Raw genomic sequence first — 13560 nt, forward strand, 5'->3', positions numbered from 1 at the left:
ATGACTACTAATGACTTTATGCTGTTTACCTTTCATTTTTAAAATAAAAGGGTTCTTTTAGCAGATTTTGTTTATAAAACATCTCATTTGAAATAGTGCAATTTAAATAAACAAGGTAAAGGAAAAAATATATGTATTATGCCAAGAAAATGAGCTAGTCCCTATGGTTGAGACCAAATTTTAGCTTCGAGCATTTTTGTATGTAAGCACAGAATGAGGTAGGTTGGATTTTATAGGGTTCATCTCAGTAGGAATTAATTATTGTTCCATTTCATTTTTGCAGAAATGAGAAGCCATCATAATTGTTTTATATTTAAATTTTTAAACGGAAACCTAAATTTGCATAAAAACTCAAGACAGCGTTTACAGTTTCAAGGCATTTTGTTTGCCTTATTGTATTTGTGTACTTCTTACAAAAGTACCTGGCAAACAGTAAGTGCCAAGTATATTTAGTTTAATTTTATTTTTTATTGTATCTTATTTCTTCTTTTTTGAGGTAGGGTCTTCCTCTGTTGCCCAGGCTGGAGTACAGTGGTGTGATCACAGCTCACTGCGGACTTACCTCCTGGGTCGGGAGTGGTGGTGTGCACCAGTGGTCCCAGCAACTCAGGAGGCTGAAGCAGAAGGACCCCCCAGCCCGGGAGGCGCTCCAGAACACCCCAGCTTGGGTGACAGAGTGAGAGTTTTTCCCAAAAAATAAATAAGTAAATAAAGTTGCTTGGGACATGTTATATAGATGATATTTAAAGCTATCTGGATAGGTAATATCCTCCAGGTTATAATCATCTGTACCCCATTGCTTGATGGGGTGATCATTTTGTGATCCACCCCACCCCGACTCATGCATGCTAATAGTTATGTATGCCTTTTCTCAAATTTATCTGCCTGCCTTTTGTCAGATGATTTTCAGTGAACCTTCACTGGGCGCAAAGGGGAAGTCTTGTCTTGGCCCCTGTAGTACTAACAAGCATTGTCAGATTTTGCCAATAAGTTAGGTAGGATAAAGACTAGAATTGAAAATTGTGTTTAGCAATGTAAAGGCCTTTGTTACACTGTCTTCAGTAATAGCCAGGTTAGCACTATTTACGTACGTTTTTAATGGGAATTTTTGATGTTTACACTGCCTCCTTTGCCATGTTCAGGTTTTCCAACCTATTGGTGGTATGTCTGACAGTGGATCACAACTTGGTTCAATGGGTAGCCTCACCATGAAATCACAGCTTCAGATCACTGGTAAGTTTTAGAAACATCGGCAGCTTTATTTTTCCCCATGTGATTAAAAAATAATCCTGAGAGGGCCGGGCATGGTGGCCCATGACTGTAATCCCAGCACTTTGGGAGGCTGAGGTGGGCGGGTCGCTTGAGGCCAGGAGTTTGACATCAGCCAGGCCAACATGGAGAATACAAAATTAGTTGGGCGTAGTGGTGCACGCCTGCTGTCCCAGCTACTTCGGAGGCTGAGGCATGAGAATCGCTTGACCTTGGGAAGTGGAGGTTGCAATGAACCGAGATTGCGCCACTGCACCCCAGCCTGGGTGATAGGGTGAGACTCTCAAAAAAAAAAAATCTTAAGAGAACAAAATATTTAATGGCTGTTACATGTCAGGTGCTCAATTAATATTTGCTGAATGAATGAATGAAGACATACAGATAGTAATTTTTATTGTAGAATATTCTTGGATATTTTACAGTTTTTTTTCCTTGAACATGGGCACCTGGGTAGTTGCTTATTTTGTTTGTTTTGTATTGTATTAACAGCTTTATTGAGATATAATTCATATCCCCTACAGGTTACCCATTTATTGGGATTACACGCCTGTAATCCCAGTACTTTGGGAGATCCAGGTGGGCGGATCACCTGAGGTCAGGAGTTTGAGACCAGCCTGGCCAACATGGTGAAACCCCGTCTCTGTTAAACATAAAAAAAATTAGCTGCACGTGGTGGTGCATACCTGTAATCCCAGCTACTTGGGAGGCTGAGACAGGAGAATCGCTTGAACCTAGGAGGCAGAGGTTGCAGTGAGTCGAGATCATGCCATTGCACTCCAGCCTGGGCGACAGAGCGAGATTCCATCTCAAAAAAAAAAAAAAGACTTCAGTCTTTATATTCCTGCTATATAAGTTTAGTTATTGAAAACTCAAGGAAGGAACAAAGGTAATTGTAATTGTTTCCTTCTTTGGTGGATCTGGACTTAGGCAGATAAGAGAACTTCAGAAAACAACTTCATGCTGTACTTTGAGAGAAAGAAGATTGAGGGAGGGATGCTGCAGGGGTCAGAGAGATCTTGAGAGACTCCTTTAGTTCAACGAGTCAAAGCACCATATTTTGGGATATCAGTTTCTGAACCCCAAAAGTACATTCACAGAGTTGTGCAACCATCACCACAATCAACTTTAAAATATTTTTGGCCGGGTGCGGTGGCTCAAGCCTGTAATCCCAGCACTTTGGGAGGCTGAGACGGGCGGATCACGAGGTCAGGAGATCGAGACCATCCTGGCTAACCCGGTGAAACCCCGTCTCTACTAAAAAATACAAAAAAAAAAAAAAAAAAAAAAACTAGCCGGGCGAGCTGGCAGGCGCCTGTAGTCCCAGCTACTTGGGAGGCTGAGGCAGGAGAATGGCATAAACCCAGGAAGCAGAGCTTGCAGTGAGCTGAGATCCGGCCACTGCACTCCAGCCTGGACGACAGAGCGAGACTCCGTCTCAAAAATATATATATATATTTTTTTGTCCTTCCAGAAAGAAGCCCTGTACTCATTAGCAGTCACTCTCCATTTAACCCATCCACCCACAAACCCAGGCAACTCCTGATCTTTCTGTCTCTAGATTTCCCTATTCTGGATCTTGCATATAAATGGAATTGTACAATGTGTGGCCTTTTGTGTCTTCTTTGAGCAGACTGTTTTCAAGGTTCATCCTTGTTGTAGCATGTAGCATTACTTAATTCCTTTTTTTGCTAAATAATATTTTATTGTATGAGTATACCAAATTTTAAAAATCCATTCTTCAGTTGAGGGATGTTTGGGTTGTTTCTACTTTTTGGATATTATGAAAAATGCTATAAACATTTGTGAACAAGTTTTTGTGAGAATGTATGTTTTCAGTTTTCTTGGGTATATACCTAAGAGTGAAATTCCTAGGTTATATGGAATCCATGTTTATTAGCATTTTGAGGAATTCCGAATTATTATTATTATTTTCTTTTTTTTTTCTTTTTGAGACAGAGTTTTGCTCTTTTGCCCAGGTTGGAGTGCAGTGGCGTGATCTCGGCTCACTGCAACCTCCGCCTCCTGGGTTCAGGTGAGTCTTGTGCCTCAGCCTTCTGAGTAGCTGGAACCACAGGCATGCACAGCCACGCGCAGCTAATTTTGTATTTTTAGTAGAGATGGGGGTTTCACCATGTTGGCCGGGCTGGTCTCGAACTCCTGACCTCAGGTGATCCACCCTCCTTGGCCTCCCAATGTGTTGGGATTACAGGCGTGAGCCACCTCGCGGGCCCAAATTATTTTTCAAAGCAGCTGCACCGTTTTGCATTCCCACCAGCAATATATGAGGATTCCAATTTCTCTACATTCTTGCCAGTGATTATCTTTTTTTATGATAGCCATTCTAGTGGGTGTGAAGTAGTACTTTGTGTGTGTGTGTGTGTGTGTGTATGTTTTGTCTATTTAATTTTGATTTTTTGTTTTTTTTTGAGACCAGATGACAGTCTGCTCTGTCACCCAGGCTGGAGTGTAGTGGTGCAGTCATGGCTCACTGCAATCTCTAACTTCTGGGCTGAAGTGATCCTGCCACCTCAGCCTTCTGGGTAGCTGGGACTACAGGCATGCACCACCCTACCCAGCTCCCCATTGTGGTTTTGGCTTGTACTCCTCTGATGGCTAATGGTATTATCTTTTCATGTGCTTGTTGGTCATTTTTGTATCTTTTTTGGAGAAATGTCTGTTCACATCATTTGTTTGCTATTGTAAATTAATACCTCTGTTGCTATTGTTAATTAATATCTGTCTTTATTTCTTCCTCTAATCATTTCATGTGCTACTTTCAGATTAATGTTCTTAATATGCCATCCAATATGTTTCATTCCTGCTCAAAAACCTTGGGTACTTTTCTTAGACTATGGTATAGAATTTCTTTAGTATGAGCTAAGACCCTTCACCCTCTGTCTATATATGGTCTCTTTGTAGGTTTTTTATTTTTTATTTTTTTTGGAGACAGAGTCTTGCTCTGTCGCCCAGGCTGGAGTGCAGTGGTGCAGTCTTGGCTCACTGCAACCTCTGCCTCCCAGGGTTCAAGCAGTTCTCTGTCTCAGCCTCCCAAGTAGCTGGGGTTACAGGCACCCGCCACCACGCCTGGCTAATTTTTGCATTTTTAATAGAGACGAGGTTTCACCACCTTGGCCAGGCTGATCTTGAACTCCTGACCTCATGATCCACCCACCTCGGCCTCCCAAAGTGCAGAGATTACAGGTGTGAGCCACCCCACCTGGCCTGTAAGTCTTTATATGTGAACCATTTGTACTAGCTAGAATGAGTCACTGGATTTTCCTCAGACATATATGTATTTCTGTCACACAGTGAAAACCTCAGTCTGTCTCCCTTTAATTTGATAGCATTTATTGATTATAGAACAATTATCATCCTCTGTATTTTAGTTTCAACTATGCCTGGCTTATAGCTTCTTCTGGATTATGAATAGGTCACAGACCATATCATTATTATTTTCCTCAAAACCTAAAGGCGATTGAATATAAAAGTAATACTGTGTTAAGGTAACCACGTCGTAGAATTTTTTCACTAACTGGTCTCTTTCCTTAGCAGTATCTATTTCTTAAAGAAAGATATTACTATTTCTTAGTTAAGGCCAGATTCCAATTTCCCCTCCGTCCCCATCCTCAATCTAGCTTGAGTAGCTGACTTATATCATACCAGAATTCTTATGACTTCTTTTTGGCAGCTTAAAGTTGAAAGTTTTACTAGAACAGTCTTTTAAAACATTCTGTACTTTTTCAGATTACATAAATAATAGACATTTTATTTTTTACTGATTTTAAAAAATAGTAAATTATTCTCAGAGACAATGATTAATAGTTTTTTCTTTGCATGAATGTCTTCTTTGCTATCATCATTATTGAATTTTTTTTTTACTGTGATGATGAACGCTAATTGCACCTCAAAAAGTCGTAATCCATAGACATTTCAGATTTTTTTCTTTTTGAGACGGGGTCTTACCCTGTTGTCCAGGCTGGCGTGCAGTAGCGTGATCATGGCTCACTGCAACCTTGATCTCCCAGACTCAGGTGATCCTCCCACCTCAGCCTTCTGAGTAGCTGGAACTACAGGCGTGCGCCACCACACCCGGCTAATTTTTGTATTTTTTATAGAGATGGCGTTTCGCCCTGTTGCCCAGGCTGGTCTCAAACTCCTGGGCTCAGGTGATCCACCCACCTTAGCCTCCCAAAGTGCTGGTATTACAGGTGTGAGCCACCTCACACAGCCCCATCTCAAATTTTTAAAATCTTGGGTCTAAAATATTCTTTTATTTATTTATTTTGAGACATTTTATTGTCCAGGCTGGAGTGCAATGGCATGATCTCAGCTCACTGCAACCTCTGCCTCCCAGATTCAAGCAATTCTCCTGCCTCAGCCTCCCGGATAGCTGGGATTACAGGCACCTGCTGCCATGTCTGACTAATTTTTGTATTTTTAGTAAAAACGGGTTTTCACCATGTTGGTCAGGCTGGTCTTGTACTCCTGACCTCAGGTGATCCACCAGACTCTGCCTCCCAAAGTGCTGGGATTACAGGCATGAGCCACCGTGCCTGGCCTTCAATACTCTTTTTTTAATAAATTTTTTTTCTTTTTCTTTGTCTTTTTTTTACTCATTGCTTGCTAATTGGGTCTAAATATTCTGAGTGTGCTCGAGTATAGGGCAAAAAACAAACACACCATGAATAATGAGTAATAGTTCAGCAAACATATTAGATATGAAACAGACAGCATAAAAGACAGAAGTGCCAAGTTTAATAGAATCAAATGCCCTTCATAATTCATTGAGTTACTTCTTTAGTTTTGATGCTAGAACGCTTAGAACTAAGTATTTTGCACAAATCTCCTTAATGACATCGTGGGTTTTAATCTCTTAATGGGTTAGTTATAGTATTTGTTTTATTGTAACCTGCCTCAATGCGTTTCTAGAATCAAGGAAGGAATAAATATGCAAGTATAAAAAATAAATCTCAGGCCGGGCGCAGTGGCTCTCGCCTGTAATCCCAGCACTTTGGGAGGCTAAGGCGGGCGGATCACCTGAGGTTGGGAGTTTGAGACCAGCCTGAGCAACATGGAGAAACCCCGTCTCTAGTAAAGATGCAAAATTAGCCGGGCATGGTGCCACATACCCGTAATTCCAGCTACTCGGGAGGCTGAGGCAGGAGAATTGCTTGAACCAAGGAGGTGGAGATTGCGGTGAGCCGAGATCGCGCCATTGCACTCCAGCCGGGGCAACAAGAGCGAAATTCTGTCTCAAAAAAAATAAGTAAAATAAAAATAAATAAACAAATGTCAACATGTATTTTAATGGCAAGAAGGGATAACTGGTCAGGAAAAAGAGATCAATATTTGACTAGAGTCACTGGGAAAGAAGGTGGTGTTTGAAGGATTGCTGCTATTTATTTTAAGAGACAGGGTTGGCCAGGCACGGTGGCTCACACCTGTAATCCCAGCACTTTGGGAGGCTGAGGCAGGCGGATCACCTGAGGTCAGGAGTTCAGGACAGCCTGGCCAACGTGGCGAAACCATGTTTCTACTAAAAAATACAAAAATTAGCCAGGTGTGGTCGCACGTGCCTATAATCCCAGCTACTCAGGAGGCTGAGGCAGGAGAATTGCTTGAACCTGGGAGGCAGAGGTTGCAGTGAGCCGAGATCGTGCCGCTACACTCCAGCCTGGGTGACAGAGCGATACTCCGTTTTTTTTTTTTTTTTTTTTTTTTAAAATGAGGGTGTCACTCTGTTACCCAGGATGGAGTATAGTGGCACAATCACAGCTCACTGCAGCCTCAACCTCCTGGGCTGAAGCATCCTCTCACCTTATCCTCTGTAGTGGCTAGGACTACAGGTGTGTACCACCCACCAGACTTGACTAATTTAAAAAAATTGTGTTTTTTTTTTTTTTTTTTTTAAATGGAGTCTCGCTGTGTTGCCAGGCTGGAATGCAGTGGTGCTATCTTGGCTCACTGCAACCTCTGACTCCCTGGTTCAAGTGATTCTCCTGCGTCAGCCTCCTGTGTAGCTGAGATTACAGGCACGAGCTGTCAAACCCAGCCGATTTTTGTATTTTTAGTAGAGACGGAATTTTACCATGTTGGCCAAGATGGTCTCGATCTCTTGACCTCGTGCTCCGCCCACCTCAGCCTCCCAAAGTGCTGGAATTACAGGTGTGAGCCACCCCGCCTGGCCAAAAAAATTCTTTTGTAGCAACAGGGTCTTGCTATGTTGCCCAGTATGGTCTTGAACTCCTGGCCTCAAGTGATGCTCCCAGCCTTCCATAAGTGTTGGAATTATAGGCCTGAGCCACTCTGCCTGACCTAGGATTGCTGCTGTTTAAATGCGGAAAAGTAGAAAAGGACTCTTTGAGGAGACAGCATGAGCAAGACACATGAAAGAAGAGAATACACAAAACTTGCCCTAATACCCATGCAAACCCCTGTAATAGGGAGAGCCCTGAGAATGGGAATGGCTGTGTCTTTCAGGTGTGCCTTAAAAAAAAATTTATTGCTAAGGGAGATGGAGATGGGAAGTAATCAGTGTTTGTAACAAAGAGTGGTTAGATTTGTGTTTTAGAAAGTTAGAGAGAAAGACAAAAAAATTTCTTTTTTTTTTTTTTTGAGACAGAGTCTCGTTCTGTCACCCAGGCTGGAGTGCAGTGGTGCTATTTCAGTTGACTGTAATCTCTGCTTACCATGCCCACCCCCTTACCTACCTTTTTATTTATTTATTTATTTACTGAAACAGAGTCTTGCTCTATCGCCCAGGCTGGAGTGCAGTGACTTGATCTTGGCTCACTGCAACCTCCGTCTCCCAGGTTCAAGTGATTCTCGTGCCTTAGCCTCCCCAGTAGCTGGGATTACAGGCATGCACCACTGTGCCTGGCTCAGCCAGGCTGGTCTCGAACTCCTGGCCTCAAGTAATTCGCCCACCTTGGCCTCCCAGAGTTCTGGAATTACAGGCATGAGCCATTGTCCTAGCCAATTTTTAAATTTTTTATAAAGACATGTTATCATTGTGTCACCCAGGCTGATCTTGGATTTCTTAAATCAGCTCTTCGTTTCTTCTTATCATTTAGCCGGGGTCTTTACCTTGGATGTAAGTCTGTTTTCTTATGTCCTTACCTGTCTTTATTTATCTGTTTCCCATTTAATTATGCCTATATATAACCTCAGCTATTATACTTAACTCATCTGTGTCTTTTTTTTTTTTTTTTTTTGACTGGGAAAAATTTTTTAAAATTACAAGGTCAACCCATTTGGTGTATTTCAGCGGTACAGTGCTTTTCTTCATTTATCAGGGAAAGAAGTTAAGAAATTAACTTTCAAAAAAATTCAGTAAGTGGCAAACAAACATCCTTGAAAGTCGCAGTTACATATAGTGTCTCCTAGAAAAGAGGAGGGGTAAGACAGCCTCCACCTACTTTCACGAATTTCATCAAATACTGGATATACTCAAGGGTGGAGTAAAAAGGCAACTTTCAAAAAGAAGTATGTTATTAAATGAGGCATTTACTATATTCCTTCCTAAGAGCCCCAGATGGGGAACATGTTTTCTCAACTAGATCTAGGAAGTGGACTGTGGAATCAGTCGGTCCTCGTCACCTTAAGGTGACGTCCACTGGTTAATGAATTTAAAAAAATAAAAAAAAAAGACTTAAAAACAAACCTCACCACACTCCGCCCTAAAAAAGAGAAGGGGGGAAGAAAGAAACCGCTAAGATGTCCCAGAGTGGAACCAGGGAGCAGCTTCAACAATTCCAATTAGTCTGTTACAGAGTCATCCACAAGCATGCCTTGCTTTTAAAATACATACATATATCTTGAAACAACAAAACCAAAACTAGTACTAATCACTTTTCTGACAATATACAATTACTCAAAATTAACTAGTACTGGGGGGATGCGAGGGGGCCATAACTATGGGCCTTGTCTCACGTGAGCACATGTGGGTAGGTGCAGGGCATTTGCCATTATGGCAACAACTAATTTTAATTTTTAATCTTTAGTTTGACTTAAACATTGCTTTTAGTATGATGCCGACACCAGCTGTGCAGAAAGTGTTCTGGAGAGATGTTCACAGCAGCAGACATCTGCGACTCTTCTTTGGTTCTGGAGGTTCCAGGGCAGTCAATGTTGCTTCATCAGACACGTTCTTTAGGCCTTTCTGTGTGAGTGCAGAACACTCCACATACTTGACAGCCTTCAGGTCATGGGCCAGCTTTTCAGCAGTCTCTGGAGTGATAGGCTTCTGTTTGTTCTTGGCAAGTTTCTCAATAGTAGAGGGGTCATCTTTGAGATCAATTTGGGTCCCAACAAGCAACAGAGGAGTCTTTGGACAGTGGTGAGTTATCTTGGGCACCCGCTTTTCTTTCACATTTTCAAATGAAGATGGAGAGACCACTGAAAAATAGACTAGAAATACATCTGTTTGTGGGTAACTCAGCGTCATAATCCCTCATAATCCTCTTGCTCTGCAGTATCAAAAAGTCCAAGAGTGTATGGTTCTCCACCAGTCATAATGGTTACTGCATAGTTGTCAAGAATAGTTGGTGTATATTCCGATGGAAATTTGTTTGTTGTGTTGTTTTACCAACAGCACCATCATCTACAACAACACACTTAATTGTCTGCATTGTTGAAATAGTTTGGTATCCACTTTAAATATTTTAAATCTGATGTTGACCTCAGCTTCTCCACCAGGGCATTGGCTCATCTGTGTTTTTTATTTGATGTTTGTTGCATGCTAGCATTGGGCAAAATAAGGAAACTTTGGTACTTGCTAGAATTTCTTATATTCTCTTCTTTATTCCAAATTAAGAAAGAGATGTCATCTTGATTTTAATTATTATTAATTGTAATTAAATATTACTGCATGTCCCAAATTTATTATAGTACCATATATTTAGCTCTGATTGTTCAGGAAGCAAAAAGATCCCTTATACTTATGTTGTTTTTAATTCCTTTAACAGTCCAGCAAACTAAGAATTTTATACTTGTGATTTAGAGTTTAGTTCTCCACAGGCAGGGCAGAGTTCTTCCACAAAGGTGGCTGTTGCTCAACCGGGTTGATCTCTTACCTAGTTCATTATTCTGCTTATTTATTTAGTTTTGGCACTGTTTTTTGTTGTACCTTGTTCTCTGTAGCTTATCCAAAATAGGTTGGATAAGCTAAGGATCCGTTCTTTTTTTGTATTTGTATTGTAAAATGTTTATGTTGTATCAGAGAGATACGCTGAAGAACTGAAATCAGTTCAAAGCACTGACCTTCAGAACAGAAGGATCAGAGGAACATTAGTTTATGCCATGAAAACTATTTGCATTAGTATGTGGGTATGTGTGAGAGAGAGAGAGACAGAGAGCACAAGCATGGGAGAGTGAGATAGCCAGCAAATGATTATAATAAAGTAGAGAGACAAAGACTAGAAAGCAGGGAAACTTTTGTTTTCTGCCATGACTGATAATCATTTGGTTCAACATATGTATTCAATACTTCTGAGATTAAATCCCAGAGTGCTCCAGAAATTGTAAAGATTGGCTACATCTGTGCAATCAAGAGGCTCACAGGGCGAGTTAAACAAGTAAAAACTAGTAAGACAAAATGAAAACCTGACGGAGCCATACGTAAATATGGAAATACCCTGGAAGCATGGAGGTGGAAATAATTTCACTTCTTAGCATTAAAGAAGCCTTCAATCAAAGAGACGGGGAACGTTTGTCTCTCAAGAAGTAGAATTTAATGGGTATAAAAGGAAAAAGTATCATTCTGAGTAGAGGGAGCAGCATGTTTAGAGGAATGAAAGTACATGGCCCATGTGAGGAACATCATATAACTAAGGGTGACTAGAATATAGAGCTTTGGTAAGATTTGTTTTAGTAGGAGGCTGGAAGGGTAAGTTACAGCTGCATACAAAGCAAGGTAAAATGCCCCATAAGAGTTTAAACTTCATTTTGCAGGCAATAAAGAATCATTTAAGTAATGACATGATCACATCTATTTTAGGAAAATAATTCTGGTGACTGTGAGGAGTTGGATTGGAGAAGTGACAGTAAAAACAGTTGTTTAGAGGCATCTCATAGTAGCCCAAGTGTCAGATGAGACACACGTTTTTCTGGTCCTTTTTCTTCCAGTTTATGATGTATAGTTTTTTATTTTTTTGTTTGATTTACTATGGGACTTTAGTTTTCAGGAAGTAGTATATTGATTTATTTTATATTTGTAATATTATGACTATAACACAAGGTTTTGTTCAATCTAGACTTTGAGATTGGAATACTGAAATAATTTTTCTTGTTCAGGTTTTGCAATGTGACCCTTGGGCAAAAATTTAAATTCCACAGAGCTTGTGTCTTTTTTTTTTTTTTTTTTTGAGACGGAGTTTCATTCTTATCACCTAGGCTGGAGTGCAATGGCGTGATCTCCGCTCACTACAACCTTTGCCTCCCGGGTTCCAGTGATTCTCCTGCCTCAGCCTCCTGAGTAGCTGGGATTGCAGGCGCCTGCCACCACGTCTGGCTAATTTTTGTATTTTTAGTAGAGACAGGGTTTCACTGTTTGCCAAGCTGGTCTTGAACTCCTGACTTCAGGTGATCCTTTTGCCCCAGCCTCCCAAAGTGCTGGGATTACAAGCATGAGCCACTACGTTCAGCTGCTTCTCTTTTTATGTGTAAAAATTAGGACAGTAATACCTGTTTCGCAGAATAGTTGTGAATCTTGAAATTACATTTATGTGCAGGCACATGGTAAATACTAACAATTGCTGCCCCCCGCCCCCACCCCCCATGTAAAGTTTGCTAGGCTGGGCCTGGTGATTCATGCCTGTAATTCTACCACTTTGGTAGGCCTAGGTGAGTAGATATCTTGAGCCCAGGAGTACAAAACCAACCTGGGCAACTTGGCAAAACCTTGTCTCTACCAGAAAAAATACAAAAATTTACTGGATGTGGTGGCACGCACCTGTAGTACCAGCCACTTGGGAGACTGAGGTGGGAGGATGGCTTGAGCCCAGGAAGTAGAGGTGATTGCAGTGACCTGAGATTGTGCCAGTATACTCCAGCCTGGGTGACAGAACCAGGCCCTGTCTCAAAAAAAAAAGTTTCAGTGGGGTTTGGTAGGATTATGTAGCAAAATTGCTTTCACAAATTTGAATCCAGTTGGGCACAGTGGCTCATGCCTGTAATCCCAACACTTTAAGAGGCAGAGGCAGAGGCAGGTGGATCACCTCAGAAATTTGACAGTAGCCTGACCAACATGGTGAAACTCCGTCTCTACTAAAAATGCAAAAATTAGCTGAGTGTGGTGATGGGTGCCCGTAACCCCAGCTGCTTGGGAGGCTGAGGCAGGAGAATCGCTTGAACTCGGGAGGCAGAGGTTGCAATGAGCTCAGATTGCGCCGTTGCACTCCAGCCTGGGCAACAAGAGTGAAACTCCATCTCAAAAAAAAAAATTTGAATCCCAGAAAGCCCCAATAGGGGCAGATCATTTCTTTCCTTTCAGCCCTGCATTGCTCTTTGTTCTAGGTTTAATCAGTTTCAGAGTGCCACAAGAGGCCCTGAAATATAATGAGTGTATGTATAATTGTTTGGGCTGTTTCACCTTTTCTTAGACCAGAAATGTATTAAAAGTGGAAATTTTATGTTTTTCTGTATAATCCTGTGATTAAATTTGGCTCTATATTAAGCACTAGAGCTTTAATAATACTTTTTTTTTTTTTTTTTTTTAATAGAGATGAGGTTTCACTATGTTGTCCACACTGGTCTTAGACTCCTGGGCTCAAGCGATCCTCCCTTCTGGGTCTCCCAAAGTGCTGGTATTATGTGCCTGGCCTATTACATTTTAATCAGAGATAGCTCTGGTCCCCACTTGAATATATTTTTATTGTGAAAAAGACTTTCTATTTCATGTTTCCACTTAGATGTCTCGGCATCTCAAAGAACTTTTTTTTTGGAGACACAGTTTTGCTCTGTTGCCCAGGCTGGATTGCAGTGGTGCAATCACAGCTCACTGCAGCCTTGACCTCCCAGGCTCAAGCGATCGTCCTGCCTCAGCCTCCCCAGCAGCTGGAACTACAGGTGATGCCATCATGCCTGGCTAATTTTTAAAATTATCTTTTGTAGAGATGGTGGTCTCACTGTGTTGACCAGGCTTTGTTCAAACTCTTGGGCCACAAGTGATCTTCCTGCCTCAGCCTCCCAAAGTGCTGGGATTACAAGTGTGAACCACCATGCTTGATCTTGTCTATTTGTCTAGCCTTCTCTTGCAACTCTTCTTTTTCTTTAGTCAGTCATTCTGCAGCT

The 13560-nt window shown here is 41.4% G+C and overlaps 1 protein-coding gene, 1 long non-coding RNA gene and 1 pseudogene across 22 annotated transcripts in view; 1 reads left to right on the top strand and 2 right to left on the bottom strand.

Moving 5' to 3' along the window:
- The window catches only part of LOC144332075 (uncharacterized), a 76723-nt gene that overhangs the window by 38231 nt on the left and 24932 nt on the right, over positions 1–13560 (bottom strand). The gene's annotated exons all lie outside the window — the stretch shown is intronic.
- ITCH (itchy E3 ubiquitin protein ligase) overlaps positions 1–13560 on the top strand; it is a 135237-nt gene that overhangs the window by 29371 nt on the left and 92306 nt on the right. For 5 of the 20 annotated variants that reach the window (XM_077951512.1, XM_077951503.1, XM_015149167.2 and 2 more), the window contains exon 3: positions 1143–1233. The exons of 3 other annotated variants lie outside the window; for them this stretch is intronic. Coding sequence is in view for 10 of the 17 variants with exons in the window: in XM_077951503.1 (XP_077807629.1) it covers positions 1164–1233 (70 nt within the window). In the remaining 7 variants the exon portion in view is untranslated. Of the gene's footprint in view, positions 1–285; positions 433–496; positions 677–1142; positions 1234–13178; positions 13336–13560 lie in introns of those variants that run through there. 12 more of the 20 variants (XM_077951502.1, XM_028828339.2, XM_077951506.1 and 9 more) reach the window with 6 other exon arrangements.
- On the bottom strand, positions 9196–9964 carry LOC707750 (cell division control protein 42 homolog pseudogene; annotated as a pseudogene).

This window comes from Macaca mulatta, chromosome 10 (genome assembly GCF_049350105.2).
Source record: "Macaca mulatta isolate MMU2019108-1 chromosome 10, T2T-MMU8v2.0, whole genome shotgun sequence".
NCBI classification, from domain to species: domain Eukaryota; kingdom Metazoa; phylum Chordata; class Mammalia; order Primates; family Cercopithecidae; genus Macaca; species Macaca mulatta.